This window comes from Apis laboriosa, unplaced genomic scaffold (genome assembly GCF_014066325.1).
Source record: "Apis laboriosa isolate Shangri-la unplaced genomic scaffold, ASM1406632v1 scaffold68_cov148, whole genome shotgun sequence".
NCBI classification, from domain to species: domain Eukaryota; kingdom Metazoa; phylum Arthropoda; class Insecta; order Hymenoptera; family Apidae; genus Apis; species Apis laboriosa.
The window spans coordinates 7732503-7752991 of NW_025224135.1; the positions used below are offsets into that span (position 1 = coordinate 7732503).

At 39.8% G+C, this 20489-nt stretch overlaps 3 protein-coding genes across 14 annotated transcripts in view; 2 read left to right on the top strand and 1 right to left on the bottom strand.

Moving 5' to 3' along the window:
- LOC122718845 (neurobeachin) overlaps positions 1-20489 on the bottom strand; it is a 238893-nt gene that overhangs the window by 26411 nt on the left and 191993 nt on the right. The window lies entirely within an intron of this gene.
- LOC122718847 (protein mab-21-like) lies at positions 6210-8621 on the top strand. Its single transcript, XM_043944222.1, has one exon. The coding sequence runs from the start codon at positions 6465-6467 to the stop codon at positions 7635-7637; it is 1173 nt and encodes a 390-aa protein (XP_043800157.1). The 5' UTR covers positions 6210-6464; the 3' UTR covers positions 7638-8621.
- LOC122718848 (protein mab-21) lies at positions 10498-13271 on the top strand. The gene has a single exon (XM_043944223.1). It carries the CDS (start codon positions 10802-10804, stop codon positions 11897-11899), a length of 1098 nt encoding a protein of 365 aa, XP_043800158.1. The 5' UTR covers positions 10498-10801; the 3' UTR covers positions 11900-13271.

Consider the following 20489-nt stretch of genomic DNA (forward strand, 5'->3'; position numbering starts at 1 on the left):
CCTTTGCGACAATGGGCTCCGTGATGTAACGACATGTGTCGCGTTCACAAGGCCCCCTCCCTCCCCCCTCTGGTGGCTACGTGCGCCATAGGGTACCGTAGAATGGGGCTACCACTTAGCAGGCCGCCTCTATACAACAAACAGATTAAGCAGCGGACAATAATAGACCCCCCGTCCTCCTCGGGTATCGTGGGTTCTCGAGCACCCTCCCGTGATCCTCGTGACGCGAGAACCACTCACGGAAATCACGATACCTCGAGAGCGGGCGGAGTGGATGGTGGTTTATTCGATTCTCGGTGAAGGAGGCTCGAGTGGCTTGATCATTAATTATCGGTGGAGGGGAATGAGGGTTAGACGCGTTTCGTTCGGAGCACCTTTTTTCAAAAGTTAGTACTTTGGGGACGGATGTTTTAGGAAGAGAAATTTTGGCTTGGATCGGGTTTAGGGAGATTTGGATGGGGGGATGTGTGTTTGGATTGGTGGATTTGGATGGAATCCTTGTTGTTGGATGTTGTTTATTTATTTTCCTTTGGTATTTTGTGAAAAATATTAAATCCATATTATAGGAATTCAAGAGATCTGAGATTTCAAGCCTGATTATTTTATTTTTTAATTGGAACTGTACGTGTATATTTAGTTGATCGAACTTGACGAATAAAGTTACTTCAATAATTTATTATTCAAAGCATCGAATAACTATAGTGTTAATAACTATAAATCTTTGACACGAAGAATGGATCAAATATAATAGCTAGGAATAAATATCATTCAAACATTTTAATAAGCAATTGCTAAATTATTTAGAGCAATTTTATTCCAATTTTACTTTTTCAACGATTAATGCCCAAAGTCTTGGTTTATTAAGAAACTGGTTTAACATATAATGGATTAATTCACGAAATATGAAAATTATTCAACGTCCTAGACAACGTAACTATTTCGAAAAAATATTGTCTCCCTCCCTCGTTTCGTGAACGCGCCGAATGATGCGTCGAAAACGTTCGAGAACCATCAAGGCGATCCGCAACGGCAATGAGTTATGCGCGCCACGTGCGTGTTCTCATACCTTTATTACCGTATCTCGCACGAGATAACGCATCGCGGCATCCTGCGGGCAAAGGGCTCCCAGTGATGCAACCAGCCTTCCTGCCCCTAATAAACGTAGAATTGCTACCAGTCGGACGAAACTATAAAAACGATGTGCACCGCGAATACAATTCTCCAAGTACTTCCCTTACACGAATCTTTCAATCATTTGTGCAAATTGAATTTTCCAATTGGATTTTCTTACTATTATGACTTGTTTCTCCATAATCTATGAACGTGAAAAACTAATAAAAAAATTTAAACTTGTTATAATTTTTGAAACGTTTTATTTACAGTGACCATGATCGATTGTGAACGATTGTTGCGATTTCTCAGAAAATTATACATGTAATAAAAAAAGATATTAAAATTTATATATCTACTTTACTCGACAATCGAAGAATTTCAATGAAATTATAAAAAACAAAGCAAACCTACTTCGTCGCATCATTTGAGATTATCGAATAAGAATGGAAACAAAACGATGAATTAACAATTACTTGTGGGCAGTAAATCTAATTATTTTTCAAGAAAATGCATAATTTACCGATAATTTACCGAAGAAGCTTGATTCGTGAGAATTTTTCCGAGTTATTCGAGACGGAATGCGGATCCTTGCCTCGTTGTTAGCTTATGAAAATAATTGGACGAGCTAATGACGTTTCAATACTGTGAACAATATTTCTTCGTCGATCTATATATCGAAGCGTGAGGATATTACGAAACAATGAAATCCATTTTGATTGACAGATGAGATCGTTTTGGACCAATGCTTTCATTGGTTTCTGAATCTGTACCGTAATAGAGGGAGAACGATCATCAACGCACCCATAAACGAGTCTTGGTTTTTATAGAATGATTATGTGTGCATTAGATATTGATCTGATAGAAAATGATTGGATTTCGTTAAAGATATTAGAGTGTAATTTTAAAATTATTATTTTAGAAGATTTTATTATATCGTTATATCGATAAAGATAATAGGTATCCTTTATTTTAAAAAAAAAATCTACGATATTGTCACTATTAAATACAATTCACAACAATCAAAAATATCCGATCCAGATATAAATTGAAATATTGCAAGAAATTCACATATCATTTGAACTTGTAAACTTTTCATATAGACTTCTACTTTTTCTTCAAAAATTTCTTCACATTACCATTTAAAAGAAATTATACATCTAAAAAAATTATACATCTCCAAATTCTGATCCAAATATTAATGAAATGAAAGGAAGAATTAGAATTTCGATATTCCACTCTGAAAAAAGCCTCTCCAACCCTCTAAAACCACAGCCATAATATATCACAAACCATTGCCCTTCAGAAAAGACTGCACGTCTACAAATCTTCAAGCTCTAATCTAAATCTAATCAAAACGTCACAAAGAAAAAGAAAAAGAAAAAAAAAGAAAGAAAAAATTACAATTTCAATTTCTCACAGTTGAAAGAAACTTGCAACACACGTCTTCCAATATACACAACCGAACGGAATTCCGTTTCCTCTTCACGGTAATTTCACGTGAAATTACCTCGTTCTCGAATTTCCTATCTTATATACGCAGCGTAAGCAACCGCGTGATTTCGCAACGCATCGGCTCAGCTCCGTTCATCCAGGTCGAATCGAAAAATCGATCGCGATGCACTCGTGTCATTAAGCATAAAGAGACCGTGAAACGATGCGCCTCACCGGTTCCGCATCTTTCTGTTTCCGAAGCTCAACGACCGGGCCCCACGGATTATTCGGGGGGGGATTACGCGAGGATGTTCATTCGAGCTGATTTACAAGGCCGCCCGCCCGAATATACCAAAAGGCTCGGCCGCCTTTCGCGAGGAGAGGCTTGTCGTCGTCCTCGTCGTCGTCGTCGTCCTCGTTTCTACGCACGGTCGAGAACCTTGCACAATGAGCGAGCCACGCAATAAGAGACCGAGGCTCTTATACCTGCCCGCGTGAAACGAGACTCCATACCGAGATGTTTCGGCAAACTGCATTCGGGATTGCTCTTTTGAGGACTTTGATCTTTCTGGGTTCCGTTGGTTGGGGCGTTAGATACAATCGAGTGGACGGGCAGTCGGTGGAAACGATCCCCTTCGAGAAATTTCACTCGAGACCGTTTTATAAATATCGAAGGTATCTAAGGTGAAGATATAGAAGGTTAGTTATAAATAGTGGAAGGTATGGTGTGTAAGGTTGTTTTATGTAAATGTCGAGAATATCGAAAGTAAAGTTATATAAAATAAATTACGAGAGATATCGTGAAATATCTCGTGTTTTGTAATCCTATAACCGTGGATGTAATATATTCCGTGTGTATTATATTTTATTAATAATTAATTTTCGGAGAATGTGACTGGGCGTTCGTTTCGTCTCTCGAAAATCGGTTTAAGAAAGAAATTATATTTCGTGTAACGTATAATACTGTCCTAATTGTAAATAAATAATTTTTTACACGATTAATTATTAGTTAGAATATAATATAATATAATATAATATAATATAAAATATCTTGTGTTTATATAATGTTTAAATACTTTGCAAGAGAATAAGTCTAAATCGTAATTATAAATTGAAAAGAAGAAAAAAAATATAATATCAAATCAAAATTAAATATAAGACAGAATATTTTCGTAAAATTTTTAAAAAATTGATAATTGCTTTTCGTTTTTCCTTTACAACACGCTCGATATAATATCCTAAGAAACTTTTTCTGCAACAAATGAAAGCCACTCCACGATAGCGCCACTTCGAAGCCGAACCCCAGGTTATCTCGTTGGTGTACAAATAATTCAGATGATAAACGAATTATGTCGAAACGAGATGATGAAAGGCGCGTTTAGGGCACAACGAGGCACCAGCTTCCGCATTAATACGAGGGCTGACGTAGCAGAACGTTTGACCCTTCGTCCCTTGCGCGAAAACAGCATCACGAGAAGGAGATGAGGGGGTGGAGCGTTCGAGAGGGAGAAAGAGATGCACGTGCTCGACTCATGAATCAAGTCGCATTAGCGAGGCATGGTGGGCACCAATCTACCACTCCAACTTCGAGTAGATTGGATTTCTGAACTTTATTCAATTATCCGGCAACGAAGCGGATCCGAGACGAATAGAGCATTGAGAGTTTTTCACGAATTATGTCTGAATGCTCATCTTGTATTTCTTTCGTGCGAGAAAAATAATCAATGGTAATGGATACTCTGATTGAAATTAATTTCGTTGACGCACAATGAATATTTACTTTTTGTATTATCTTTGGAAGATTTGATACTTGCTATTGAATATCATTGAGTATACGAGTATCATTATTATTTCATTTGATTCAAATCTGAAAAAAATATTTTAAAAATACGAAGAAATACATTTTACCATAAAAAAATACACGATGCTGATATACCAAAGATTATACTAAAAAAGAAAAAAATAAACACAAACATTGAAAATTCATGTTTAACAAAACACCAAAATCTTTACAAAAAAAAAAACCAGCAGCTGTTCTAAGATCCACAATATGCTTAAATACTTAGCACTATCCTACAACTATAAATGCCCTTTCAACAACATCGAACGTACGTTCATTCCTATTCATCGAATAAAACGCGCCTACGCTAGATTTCCCCGATAACAGAAGGGTTGAGGAGGTCAAAGAAGAAGAACATGGGACCGTGAACATCCTCATTCGGAGGCTGTAATCTCAAGAATCTTATACGGCCTATCTCATTCAACGTATGGGATATCTCATTCTGTTATCTCGTATTTCTCGAACACAGGTATTTCGCGTCACAGATTTTTACGATCGACGCGTGAAAGGAAACTGGAAAACCGTATCCATCTCGCAGACATTGGCAGATCGCTACTCCTGTTCCCGGGAACATCTGCCAAAGCTTGGCCCGCCATATTGCGACCCGTAAGGGCTGTTTCTCACTCGCGATGGAACAGGAAACTCGTTGTCACGAGCCTTCTGCTTTTTATTCGAACGTCGAATATTCAAATGACCCTCGCGACGGAATTATCGGCTCGAACGATCGTGCGTGGAATCCTCTCGCGACCCCATCGTCTGGACAATGCGTTTGCCTTCACCCTAGGAATTTATTTACGGAACAATCGATGGATTGATACGTCGCAGGAAGGCGCAATCGATGTCTCTTTGTTAGAAACGGAACGAGGAAAATTATATTGGCTCTCGTTGTATTTATATGTCTGGCGACGAGTCAATTTTTTAATTTATACTTGCCGCGTTCTTTATGCAGATTCTTCTTAAAGTAAGTATAATAGTCTACGAGTCGAATAGTGTAAATGAGTATTGAGTACTTGGTATTTATAGACTGCATTTTAAACAGAAATGTATAAAGATAAACAGAAGAAAAGAAAATTCTTTTATACGAATCACTATCGTTTGTTGAATGTATAAATAGAAATATAAATCAATCGTAATTTCATTCTATATTAAATGAACACCTCTAAAAAAAAAAGATATGCATTTTGACAATTGCCTCTAATTAATCTATTATAAGCTAAATATAGCTTATAAAAAATTCTTATAAATTGATAAATAGAATTTTACATCGGATGAAAACCAATAGGCCAAGTTTTCAAACAGAAACTATCAACTATATTTTCAGCATTTACATTTATCGATTGATTCCACTAAACATATTCTTGACCATATTCGAAACTTATTCACTATTCCTGAAAAACCTCTTCTGTTATAAACTATTCTTACCTATTAACAAGCTTCATCCCTCTACCCGAAACATTATTCTCAACGCAATTACCTCCACCGAACGTGTCGATACGACACGTCTCATTCACAACTCGCGCAATTCCATCCTCAATACCACGCAACTTACCCTACAGATAAGATCCAGTCCACCATCCCCCGTTCACGACGAAAGGAACCGCGCTAAATAACTAAAGCGGGATGAAAAATACGACGAACGGGTCGAAAGGGTGTGAGAGGCCCGTGTGACGGTGCGCGCGGTGCCTTGGCAAGAGAGGAGGGACGACAGGGGGCGTGGCGAAACCGCGCACGCTCCACGTGACCCTGTCGTTGCTGAAGGCGGGACTTTGGAAACCGGCACACAACTACAACGTCAGTGGAACGGGTTGGTGGTCACCACCGGTGCTCTCTCTGTCGTCGCGCGCGCGGAGCACCTCGAGTCGCGCTCGTACAACACCTGCCGACGCCCGATCCAACTAAACGCTCGGCCACGTTTTCTTCGTTTCCGTGACTCCTTCTCGAGAGTGATTTCCACCAATTAATATCGTCGCGATAATCGTCGTATCTGATCCGAAACCGGGCCGGATTTTAGGGAAAAAGAACTCGAGACTATGGACAGTAAAGCGAAATTGATCGGGATGACGCGTGTCCACGCGAAAGAATGAGACCTGAATCGGTTCCAGGGAACAGTCCACCAGGAATCTTCACCGTTATCGGGACAGGATACCGCGACAACATGCTGTTGCCTCAGGACATGATGGCAGCCCAGTCGAAGATGCTGTATCAGATGAACAAGTATTACGGTGAGCGGGTTCAAGCTCGCATGGGCCAGGTACAGAAGACCATCAGAGAAGTGTGCAAGGTTGTGCAGGAGGTGTTGAAGGAGGTGGAGGTGCAGGAGCCGCGGTTCATCTCCTCTTTGACAGAGTGCAACGGCCGGTACGAGGGCCTCGAGGTGATCTCGCCAGGCGAATTCGAGGTGGTCCTCTACCTGAACCAGATGGGAGTGTTCAACTTCGTCGACGACGGCACCCTGCCGGGTTGCGCCGTGCTCAAGCTCAGCGACGGCCGGAAGAGGTCCATGTCGCTCTGGGTCGAGTTCATCACCGCCTCCGGCTACCTGTCCGCGCGGAAGATCCGCTCGAGATTTCAAACGTTGGTGGCGCAGGCATGCGACAAGTGCGCCTACAGGGATTCCGTGAAGATGATAGCGGACACGACCGAGGTGAAGCTGAGGATCAGGGAGAGATACGTGGTGCAGATCACGCCGGCGTTCAAATGTTCGGGCGTTTGGCCGAGATCGGCCGCCCATTGGCCGATCCCTCACATACCTTGGCCGCACCCTAACCTCGTCGCCGAGGTCAAGACCGAGGGTTTCGATCTGCTGTCGAAGGAAAGCGTGGCGCTTCAAGGGAAGCAATCGGCAATGGAGGGTGACGCGTGGGTTCTCTCGTTCACGGAAGCGGAGACGAGATTGTTGCAAGGTGGCTGCCGCAGGCGGTGCCTCAGCATTCTCAAGACTCTGAGGGATAGGCACCTTGACCTTCCCGGAAATCCGGTGACCAGCTATCACATGAAGACGTTGTTGCTCTACGAATGCGAGAAGCATCCTCTGGAGACCGAGTGGGACGAGGGTTGTATAGCGGATCGTATTAATGGAATTTTCCTGCAACTGATATCCTGCCTCCAGTGTCGAAGATGCCCTCACTATTTCTTGCCTAATTTGGATCTGTTCAAAGGGAAATCGCCCAGCGGCTTGGAGAACGCGGCTAAACAAGTGTGGAGACTGACGAGAGAGCTGTTGACCAACAGCCGTGCCCTCGAAAAGCTTTAGCTGATAATTTTTGCTTTTAAAGCTTCCAGCTAAAGAGGAGTGTATAATAAAGAGAGAGAGAGAGAGAGAGAGAGAGAGAGAGAGAGAGAGAGAGAAAGAGAGTGAGAGAGAGAGAGTTTCGCTTTGAAGGTACTCGGTGACTCGCGTGAATCACGGACTTTCAGAATCTGCTGCTTTCGCGACGGTTCTTTGCCTGCTTTTTACCCTTACAGAAGTCTTACTTTCACTCGATATATCTTCTTGCACAAGATTCAGCGTGCCAGGGTATCGGGGATGGTGTAACGAATCTGTCTATTGACTTTATCCCCTAATTTTTTTTCCCTTTCCTTTTTCCCTTTCCTTTTTTCCTTTCCTTTTTCTTTTCTTTTTTTTTTTTTTTTTTTTGTTTCACGGTTCCGTAAATTTTCTCTATGATTCCATGACACGATTAACGCGAGTCGAACGTTGATTATTATTATCGGTGCAAGCGTTTCGTTCCAGTGCAATATTCTACTTTTCCTACTGTTTCGTTTCGCGCGAAAGTAATGAGTAATTGTTAAGTTTAACTCGTTAATTTATACGTAAAAATTTCAAGGAAGGCACGTTAAAACTTTCTACGTTAATGGCTACGTTAATCGAGTCCGAAATCGACTGGATGCGCGTAAGATTTAAAGGATATCATTACCGCATTTTTTTTTCTTTTTTATTTTTTATAATCATCAAAGCTTTCGCTTGGAGCGGAATCTCTTGCTTATTTAACGAAGCGATTTCTCCGTGTAGAGTTGCGATACGAAAGCGATTTAATTAAGTACCCGATTAGTTGCTCTTACTCGTCTTGTGGCTGATGCGAAACGTTGCGCGATCCATTCTCGTTAAATTAATCCAATGTTTATAATGAATTAGCGATTGAGCTGCCGTCGGTAGCCATACCATATTGTTGTATGTAAATACTTTTTTATATTATTTAAACGATATTTATTTCTACTTCGAATCATTGTTCGAACATACATGATGTAAATAATTAATAAATACATTTCGTCTCATAAAAGGAATAATTAGTTGCGACGATTTTAATTCTTTTCGAGTTAAATTATGAATCATGAAAATCCGAATTTATTATTATACGTTATTAATATTTGTTTGATATTTTGAAACAAATTCTTTTATTATTGTAATCGTGAAAAATATTCCAAGAATCCCTTATTCCATAAAAACGCATTTTTTAACTCTTTTTTAAATCAGAAAATTGCAAAATTTCATAAACTCTCTAAAATTTGTCATTTAATTTAAAAAAAAAATTAAACAATTCAGTACAAAACATTTTCATTTAATGATAATCTATTTCTTTAGAGATTTTAACTTTAAAACATTAATCAATTATTACGTAAATGATCTTAAGAATTAATGACGCTAATTAATTTATTTAAAACTCTACTAATATATCAGAAGAACAAAAATTTCTGAGTAAATAGACATGAAATAAAATTTGTAAATTCAAAATATTCTTTCTTACCGAAGTTATTAAAAAAAAAAAAAAAAAAAAGAAACATTTAATTAGAGCCAACAACATCTCGTCCTCGATTTCCAATCGCTTTCACAACTTTTCTTCCCACAAAGGAGATATCCACGAACCGTAAAATTTGTATCTTAATAACCAAGATCCAAAATAATTCGCCATTCAATTTTCATCCCGGTCAGTTCGAAACGATACCATAAAAACCACTACGGAATAATTATTATCTACGATATTAACACTTGTGCGCACGCGCTGGCAGGATACCGTAACGGCCTCGTCAAATGCATCGCTACCGAGCGTTTCATGGTCGCTGTACGCCTACGACGATTCCAAGTCGTACCCCTTATCTTAATTCCTCCCAGAAATTCCCATCCTTATCTCCTCGGCGCAATGACATTCGTTAACCGATGGCCACTCACTCTCCGCGCGCCGATCGTTCAGGAATTTACGTTATTATTATTGCCCCGTAAAAACAAAGTGAGAGGAAAAAAGCGTTTCCCAACGGCGAATTGCTCGTTCGCTCGCTCGCGCGCGGCCACACTTTACGCGCGCCGTATCGTTCTCCCGCGATTTACAAGCCTTAATGGTAGAGTTATCGTTGTCGTCGTTAAACGTAAAATTTTATACCGAGTTCTTTTCCCCGCGGCGTGCGTCCGATTCTCGATAAAAACGATCGTAAACGAAACCCTCTCCTCTGTTAAATATCCGATAATTCAACTCGACTGGATCTCGTCAGTGTCGCCGCGCGAATTTCTTACTTCAACCGAATCACCTCTTCGCGAGACCGAGGCCTATATAAAGATAGCCACAACGTGTATCCTTCGAAAAACATCGAACGAGTTTTGTATCCACTCCGCCGAATATCGGGAATCGGAAACGACTAAAAATCTTCCTCCAGTGTCGCCACGATGCCCTCTCTCCTAGGTAACGGCGGAATCCACGACTATGACGAAAATTTCGGGGTTCGATGGGGTTGCGGAGGAATGGCCGAGCAGGACACGGTATCCATGGGCACGAAATAAAACGAGTCGAAGATCTGCATAATTCATGGGGGGAAAAAGGGATCGCTGTTTTGGGGTTAGCCGCCGCCGCCGCCGCCGCCGCGGCGTTCGTCCTTCAGCGTGGCGTTTGTAACGTATAGGTAGAGCGGTTCGTGCGGATCGATCGAGTCGGTTCACCGCGACAGGCCACGCCTGCGCGGTTCACGGGGCGCGCGATTCGTGGAACCGCGCGGCACGGGGGCGTGGCCTGTCCGAGGGGGCGGAGCTAGGCAACCGCACGCCTTCGTGCGGTTCAAAGAGCGGTGGCGCGGAGGAGGTGAACGACAGCGCAGTCGACTATCTGCTGTGGGACGGAGTCGCTCGTACACCTTTACCTCCCGCTTCTCGCTCGTGTCTCCGTGACCGGCGAAGCAACGGCGCGAGGAACAAACTTTTTTCGACGACCGATTCCTCATTCTCGATCCGTTTTTCCATCGAGTAGCTCGATTCGAAGAGAGGAGCAAGTTAGTCCAGGAAGAAGGGAGAGAGAAACAGATGGGAGAACGAGGAAGGACTGGTCCAACATCGTAAGAAGATTGGTCGATCGGGAGGTGTGGAGGCAGAATGCGGTGATCGAGAGTAATAAACGTGATAAAGAAGCCTTCGAAAGGCTTCAGGCCGAGGCAACCATGCTGTTGCCGGCCGATATGCTGGCGGCTCAATCCAAGATGGTGTACCAGATCAACAAGTATTTCGGGGAGCGTGTGATGACCAGGAAGAGCCAGGTGATGAAGACGATCCAAGAGGTGTGTCGCGTGGTTCAGGACGTGTTGAAGGAAGTCGAGGTGCAGGAGCCAAGGTTCATCTCCTCGTTGACCGATTACAACGGCCGTTTCGACGGCCTCGACGTGATCTCGCCGACGGAGTTCGAAATCGTGATTTACCTGAATCAAATGGGGGTCCTGAATTTCGTGGACGACGGAACGTTGCCCGGATGCGCGGTGCTGAAGCTTAGCGACGGACGAAAGAGATCCATGTCCCTTTGGGTGGAGTTCATCACCGCGTCCGGTTACCTGTCCGCCCGGAAAATTCGCTCGCGATTTCAAACGTTGGTGGCACAGGCCTGCGACAAGTGTGCCTATAGGGACTCCGTGAAGATGATAGCGGACACGACGGAAGTAAAACTCCGGATTAGGGAGAGATACGTGGTACAAATAACGCCGGCGTTCAAGTGCGCCGGCCTCTGGCCCAGATCGGCTTCCCATTGGCCCATCGCGCACATACCTTGGCCACATCCTAATATCGTGGCCGAGGTGAAAACGGAGGGTTTCGACATGTTGTCGAAGGAGTGCATCGGTTTGCAGGGCAAACAATCGGCTATGGAGGGCGACGCCTGGGCGTTATCCTTCATAGACGCCGAGAACCGTTTGCTTCAGGGTGGTAGCAGGAAACGTTGCCTGAGCATTTTGAAAACTCTGAGGGACAGACACCTCGATCTACCCGGAAATCCGGTGACCAGCTATCACATGAAAACCTTGTTGCTCTACGAATGCGAGAAACACCCGCACGAAGCGGAATGGGACGAAACGTGCATCGCGGATCGCATCAACGGGATCCTTTTGCAATTGATCTCTTGCCTGCAGTGCCGCAGGTGTCCGCACTATTTCTTGCCGAACCTGGATCTGTTCAAGGGCAAGTCGCCTAGCGGTTTGGAGAACGCGGCTAAGCAAGTGTGGAGACTCACCAGGGAGTTGTTGACCAACAGTCGTGCTCTCGAGAAGCTATAGTGAAGAAGAAATTTCTGATCTGTGCGAGAGGATGAGGAAGAAAATCTCTTGTTGTGCTTCGAGAAGAAGTTATGGGTACCTGAAATCGGGGGCCTACTTCTGGAAGAGAATCTTCGAGCAAGCTGCTCGATCATGATTAACGCGTTCGTCGAAGAATCTCGTTTCGAAGCCGCGCAGTGTGTGCCCGCGAGGGGAATAATCGCGCGTGTGTGATTTTGTGGAGGACGCCGAGGACGATCGAACCAGTGCCATAAATACGCCGACGTTGACAGTCTCTGTTTCAGTTTCGAATCGCCGACGGCAATCGGATCACGATACTCCAACCACGATACTTAACTCTTAACCGGTGTTACTCGATTTCGTCGCTACGTTTATATACTGGTCCCAATTAAGAGACGACGATAGAGATATTATATCGATACGATTGTGATTGTTATACGATGAAGAAATCGTAGATCGAGATGAATATTATGTGAACACGAGATGAATACGATAAATAGTTGGAGAAGTATGGACGAGAATGAGTGAAGAACCGCGTTTCAGACTCACCGGTTGTGGGTTATGCTTGATTCATCCTGTCTCTTTCCCTCTGTCATTATGTACATACTACTTGCAAAGATATTTATTGAAAGTGTACACGAGATATGTGAAATACAATGCTATTTATATGGAACCGTAGCCGGAGTCGTCATTTTCGTCCGTCGAGGGCAACACACACCCACTCCTCACCTACTCGAAATTCACATGGAAGTCTAACTGTCGTAAATATTGTTTGAACGTATCGTTAAACGGTTTCTCGAGCATTAAACCCTGGCTTGGTTAGTCCTCGTAAATATTGTTCTCGCGTCTTTTTGCCACTAAATATCGAGACTTTCGAATAAAAATCGAATAAAAATTCCACTTCTTGGTTCAAGCTTAAATAGTGTTCGAAAAAAAAAATAACGTCCCGATAAAGTAGCACTCTGACAAGTTTGTATTTCTTTTTTGTGTGTTTCATTTCTTCGGTTTCGAAGAAATCTTTGTCGCCAAAGCAATCTTCCATTTTTGTTTGTCTTCGATACATAAAATTAAACGAAGACCGAGTTTTCAAGTGTGAGATATTGAATTTTCTAGTCTTGACGATTGTAAATGTATTTTACGCTTAAATATCACTTTTAGTTATTTTTAGCGAAGGTTCAGTTTCCGGTTTTTCTATTGGTTTTGTTCGTCGATAAGCAAATTGCATTTTATCGCCACGAGGAAACTTTGCTCGTTATTTATACGATTCGGATTGTATACTGCTTTTTTCAAACATAGAATCCTTATTGTGTTTATCTTTGTGGAGTATGAGAATTATTTGTTATGCGGTAATATTCATGAAACATTAACTAACATAAACTCGCGAATAATGAGATTATGATTTCTGTGTTGCAAAAGATGTTAACGCAAGATGTAACGCATGTTACGATTGATGAAAGATTACGTAATACAATATTTTGATAGATTTTTTAATAACTGCACGACACCGCACAAATTCACAGATAATATTGGAATGAAACAATATCGAAATTTGTTGAAATTTCGAAAATCTGTATCAAAGAAATCACACGATGTACTCATATTATAATTTAACAAAAGATATGGAAAATTATTAAGAAATTAACCAGACGTCGATTATCGTGTCATGCTATCGCGCCAACGAATATTTTCTAATTTACATTTTCTAATCTACAACGCAATTTAAAATAAAAAAAAAGAAAGAGGCGACTGTACAACGATAAACACCTATAAAAACTGATCTCTAAATTAGCAAAAACAAAGATCTCGGAATGTCTAAGACGGTGTAAAAAGCGGATATAAGCGCGTATAATCGATTTGCTAATGCGAGTGACGGGAACGAGCTGAAAACTGGCAGAAGTTCAAACAACAATCGTTGATATTCGTGTTTACCACGCGTGCATCAAGGAAATTTCATAATAGTCCACGCGTTTTAATATATTCTCGCGTGAGATCCGTTATAATCTGCATCAATAAGCGTCCAACCGATCTTGATTATCTATCGAGATATTGATGAATTAATTAATATTTCTATCTAGTAAACATAGTGATGAATACACATCGTGATTATTAATAAGAGAAATTTTACTAAGCGAAATGAGTAAAATTTGAGCAAAAAAAAAAAACGTGTTAATATCATTAATTATTCATTTATTATTACGTGTCATTTCGAAATTTTTCATTTTATATTTGATTCGACTAGCTCTCTTTGATCTATGTCGATGTTAATTCGCGAAACGTTTATGCAAATTGAAATGTGTTCATTAATTGATAAAAGATTATATATATGTGTATATATGGTTAGATGTATAAGTTTAAATTTATTTTTATATTTTTATTCGATAAATACTTATGGAAATTATTACCATTTAAGTATGTTTCTTCTGTGCAAGTGAATTAACTGTTTTATCGATTTCTTCTCTAGATAGATTTCTTCTCTAGTCAAATGTGAATTTAGTTAGTTTTTAGATTAATATATGTCTAGTTTAAAATATAAACAGATAGTTAAGAAAATTAATCGAATCTTTGCTACTAACTTTATGATTAATTATATCAATATATTTGTAATGATTAATTCATTTCTAAAAGTTAGATATTTATTAATATCTAGATTTATTTATAGATTTATTGTTCAAGATTGATCTTTCATGAAATTTCTTTGTTGAAATAATATCTACGAAGAGATAAAAATAATTGCTACTTATGAAAGAAGAAGTTTTCCATTAAATAAAGACACAAATAATAACTTTACTATCGCGTGTAAATTTTAAATTTTTCGTGAAAAAATTCGCGTGCCGTTGGATGTTTAATTGTACACGATCGATTTAATCTCGGGATCGACATTCCGCTCGACCAGCAACCGAATAATAAAACGCGATCTTTTAGAATAATAAATAAAGCGTGCAACGAGATCGTCGATTTTTTTTTTTTTTAATTTGACGCAAAAAGAGAGAGAGAGAAAGAGAGAGAAAGGGGGAGAAAGGAAATTCCACGGAGAGAGAGAGAGAGGAAAAAAAAATATTTAAATTATTTTAATTAAAAGTGAAAATAAAAGACTCACGAGACGCATGTACGTGTAAACTCCTTTGCCGAATTTACAATTTCGTAGCGTGAATACTATCGTCATGGTCGCGTTCGTGGATTAAATATTAAGCAGTCATGCGTGCGACAAATTACCACGGTGAATAAATTTACATATTTATCTGGTTATTACCGCGACTTTCAGCAGAACGAAAACAAAAGTTGAACGTTAAGCACGTTGGAAAAAAGAAAAAAAAAAAAAAAAAAGAAGAAGAAAAAAAATTCGTGAAAAAATGACGCGACCGTTCTACGTTGCATATAATGCGTTATTTCGAATGTATAATGGATTTAAATTGATAAGGTTTTACGATCTCGTCGAAATTTGTTCGATCGCCTGTTAGAGAATTTCCTAACTTCTCTCGAAAAAATTTATTTTAAACTCGTGTTGCGTCTGGATTGTTCGGAATTATTGCATGGAAATGAGAGATTATTTTAATTTTTCGAATTCGAATGTATCTTTAACACTTGCTTTATATAGAGCGAAATAAGAAGAATCGACACGAATAATTCAAATGGAATAATTCGCATGCGTTTTCATTTTTTTTTTTTTCTTAAACGGACATTCATTCCTACGTTCTTTCTTACGTCCTTTCTCTTTTTTTTCTTTTTCTCAACGAATAAAGCGAATACGATTTACAAAAAATTCGATAAATCCGATAAAAGCGATTCGATAAAAAAAGGAAGCGAAAACTAAAGAGAAATTGCAACCAGGGGATCCTTGAAACTATCAAAGTGGCGGCAATCACGAGAAACAGGGTTCCCCCACGAGAAGAACAAATGGAAATAAATAAAAAAAAAAAAAGGAAAAAAGGGAAGTCGAGACACGATATGCTAATGAGGCCAGCCGCTTTTCTCGTTTTTGCTGCGACGTTCTTGCGAACCCTGTAACAGATTCTGCGCGTCGAACCGCCTCTCACGATCCACGATGGGCGATCTCGAGATCGATCTTGGACCCCCGTGAAAACACCGTCCCCGAGATATGTGGAAACGGGTTCCTCGATTGGCGGTATCGATTCTCAAAGATAACCGGAGAGAAACCGAGACGGGGCAACATGTGGTATTCCACGGATAAATGTCCCCTTCTTTTCGCGGATGAACGTTCGTCCAATCGTCCACCATGCTTCTTTCTCTCCGTTCGGATTCGAGGAAAGGATACAGCGATAATCTGCACATCTGATTTACAGAAGCTTAAGCGGGTATCTCTGCATTATGGTATTGAAGTGTTTTTTATTTTTTATTTTTTTTTTTATGGTTTCGATTATTCTTCGCGAAATGAATGTATCAGAAAAAAAATTATTTTTAACTTTTTCAGTTGTAAGAGGGAATCGAGCGTTTCGAAATTATGTTTTCGAATTGTAAATTAAAAAAATCTTACAACAACTTATTCTTTAACAGGGATTTTGGAATGAATTATGGATCGTGCGTGAATTTTATAGTACTTCTATTAAGCCATTCTGTCGTATCAAATTAATCAGATAAAAAAAAGGATGCATGGAAGAACTTTGTTTTCGAAAAATTTGCATACAATAATTTTTATAATTAGCTTCCAGTTATTGCTAATCTATCTGGAGTCAATGGATTTTATCATTGCTCACGACAATTATTTGTACAAAATTCCCATGAGTATCTTATGTTCTGGTCATTAAAAAGAACGTTTCGAGATTATCATCGAAAATAAAAGTTAATCATCGCGAGTTTAAATTTGCAAGATTTTGCAATACCCGCAACGATATTCATAATACTCGACCATTAATTTATCATGTAAAATATCTACTATCTTTTTGCTATTTTTATTTCAGCAAAATAATACAATAATTTCCGGTTAAAATGGGTTCTTAAAACAGTTTGCTACCTGAAAACCCATTAACAGGCTGCTTTTCAGTAGCGCTTATTGACTGGCAGCCTATTTATCCCCCTTTCTATTAGCTTTACCGAAGTAGCAAGCTATCGTGATACTAAAAAGAGGACTTTAACTGTTTAACACGATGAAACTGCCTATGTATCCATGTTTTCAACTATCATTCTATTTTCATATCGCTTATAATTTGCTTTTTTTCATAAGCAAAGAAAAATTTACTTTCTCGACTGAAAAATAACATTCCATTCGAGATTTCTTTTTTCTTCGATTATCAGTTAATTAACACCTCGAACAACGATTTTAAAAAAATCTATCTCTGTTAATAAACATTTTCTATATATATATATAATCTCTAATAGAATATTCCTTAAAATGAAAAATTTCAAAAAGTTTCAAAAGATATTTAAAAACGATAGATCGAACATTCCATAGAGTTAATCCAAAGCCTCCTTTTCTTTTTTTTCACGAATATTAAAAATTATCAAAACTCCCCTCCCTCGTATCCGTATCCAATCGCGAGAACGCGAAGCGAAAAACGTGTCGCCAATAACTTACGAACCCATAATCTTCCCCTGCGCGCATTTGAAAATGCGCATTAACGCTATCTCTAACGATAGCCCTGCGCTCGGGCCTGCACTTTTATTACCGATTTATCCGTACATTGTAAATCCGGTCGATAATTCTTACGATTGCGGAAAAATGCGCGCCGCTAATTTCGAAAAAAGCCTTCTCCAAGCCGGGGCAAAAAGAGAAAAATAAATGATATCCGTGCGAGGATCGGGAAACACGATCCAGGAAATACACGTTTTCGATACACGAGAGAGAGAGAGAGAGAGAGAGGGGGGGGGGAGAGAGAGAGGACCGGAGAAGCGAGAGGGAGAAAGAGAGGAGGGTATATAAAGGGCAGAAAGGAGAAAGGGGGAAGAGGGAAGAGGAGCGTAGGCAGAGAGGCCCCTCGGTTGGTGGGACCTCCGCCGCTATAAAACGCTCAGATAAAGCCGCGATGTTTATATGCGTGGATCGCTGCGGAGAGAGGAGTGCCGTGTAGAAGGAAAGATATACCTGGCCGACCAAATAATAAGACAAAAGCCGGGGGTGGACGGCAAGTAGGAGGGGGAGAGGGGAGAGAGAGGGGGACTCGAGGAGGTTACTCGAGGAGGAACGATAGAAAGTTGTGCATTCGTTTATTATGTTATCTTTGTTCCATCTTTGTCTGGTTGTTGTAATCCTTTGCACTTAGAACATTTGGATTTTTTCCAACGTGAAACTCGTGTTTTTTTTTTTTTTTTTTTTNTTTTTTTTTTTTTTTTTTGAAAATATCTGTTGTCGATATACGATGTTTATGAAAATTAAACTAAACTCCGAATTTTTGAAACTGTACGAGAATAAATATTCGTGTTTTACGCGTATTATAAAATCCTCGTGTAGTGATAGTTGTTTTAAATTAGTGATAAAAAGAATTATTATATAGCCGTTCGTTATTGGAATCCAATCGTTTTCATTGTCTTTAAAAAATTTCACGTAATAAAACTTGAATGGGTCAATAAAATTGAACAAATTCAATTCGTTCCTTATCCACGAAACATATAATAGCTATGGATTTCTTTTTACACGGATAATTTATTATATAAAAAAAAAAGTCGTAACACATAACAATCGATTTGCAAAATATAAAACTTGTTTTGAAAGTAGAAACGCAAATTCGACAAAAATAATCAATATTTTCATAATCGTGCTAAAAACAGACCCAATTGTGCAATTGTAAGTTTCGTTTATTACTCATAAATAATAACCGATCGAAATCGAATTTACTTTCATCCGTTTCCTTTTTTCCTTTAAAGTATCACTAGCCTCGAACATGGAAAGAAAACGAAGAAGAGAGAGGAGATCGTGCAGGAAGAAATCCTGCGAAGTATCAGAGAAGATCGAGGGGGTGGGGGATGGTTGAACAGAAAAGAAGGAAACCGGACAGGAATGCACGGATGAATGCGCCGCGCTGCAGAGGCTGGCGAGCCTTATCTTTTACGAAGCTCCGACTCTCATTAAACTCTCTCCGCGTGGCTTCATCGAGGACTTGCATCGATCGTGCATGGATCATAGCTCTCGTGTCTCCGTCGATCTTCGTGCATGAGCGGCGACGATCGTTGACGAGTCTGTGCAGGCGTTTGACGAAGATCGAAGCAATTGTGTTCGAGCTACAACGTGCTACTATTTTTGAAAATGACTTTTTTTTTAAATTTTTAAATTTTTTAAGAACAAGCAAGCTTATTTGTATAATTGCTCGACATCTAGTTATACCTAGTCGAGGTAAATGTACATTTATATCTGTGTATATCGTTTTCTTTTTTGAGAAAAGAATACATCGCAAGAAAGAATATATGTAACAAAAATTAAAATTTTTAAACGAGAAATCGAACTATTATATATAGACTGTTAACTTAACAAAAATTTTTTTAAATTTTGTTTCCATCCATCGATGACGAAACTAACGTATGATGATGTACATACGTAGGGAATGAAGTAAAATTATTCCATTTAAACTTCGTTCTTTAAAATCCTATTTGATTTCGCACAATCGTTCCACCTTAAAATCTCCAGAAAAATCTCAAAAAAGAAAAATACACTTTTTCAAAAAGCGTTCCAATGTCCCTCGTCAAAAATTATCTCGAATCCATAAATCCCTCTTTATTCGACGAATGCGTTTCGATCGACGAAAGGCAGAGATTCGTGGAAGGGGGCCGAGGGGGGATATTTTTTTAGATCCATGGCATAATTATTTGAACATGGCCCGTCCATTCGTTTCATTGTCCAACATGTCGCGTCCACCCGACATCCCCGAGTTTTATCGACGGTCCCTGAGACGCGCACGCTCCTCCAACCACCCTTCTCACCCCTTTCTCGGCCCGGTAAAGAGGAGGGAAGAAAAAAGAAAGACAGAGAGAGAGAGAGAGAGAGAGAGAGAGAGGAGACAAGGGCCTTACCTACCGATCGGTAACGCGATACCCAACGCGATTCCTTCCTTTTTTTTTTCTCCTCTCTTTCCCTCTCTTCCTTTTTGTCCTCTGTGATGCACGCGCGTAAGAACGAGCGGCGACACGCTCTCCCGTGCTTTGCTCGAGGCCGGCAAAGCACGGGATTATAAAAATAACGCGGTTGTCCCCGCTCGCATCCCTGTTTCCAGTCGCGGCTTCAAATCATGTCGAAAACAGGGGGAAAATATAGGCTTTGAAATTCGAAACTTTTTTAGAGTGCAACGTTTCAGAGGAGGGAAATATAAGTACGAGCCATGGCGGATACGGGGATCAGAGATGAATCAGGTCGAACAGGTTCTGCACACGCGTTAATAAATACACGTTAATTTCGCGGAATTTCTTTTTTTTTTTTTTTTTTTTTGCGAGAATGATAGATCTAATATTTTCTGTCGATTATTTAAATGAGAATCGAAAGAGAATTATGATAGGTTAAATAATTAAATAACAGTTGTTACATTTAAATAAATCAAATTTTTACGAAATTGTGATTAAAGAAATAATCATTGAAATTATTTCATTTTGTATAAATTTTGTATATAATCGAAATCGTATTTGAAAGATTTTTTTTTTTAATAGCACGTGT

Coding starts and splice junctions, on each gene's coding strand:
- LOC122718847 (XM_043944222.1), top strand. CDS start 6,465: ATGAGACCTGAATCGGTTCCAGGGAACAGTCCACCAGGAATCTTCACC.
- LOC122718848 (XM_043944223.1), top strand. CDS start 10,802: ATGCTGTTGCCGGCCGATATGCTGGCGGCTCAATCCAAGATGGTGTAC.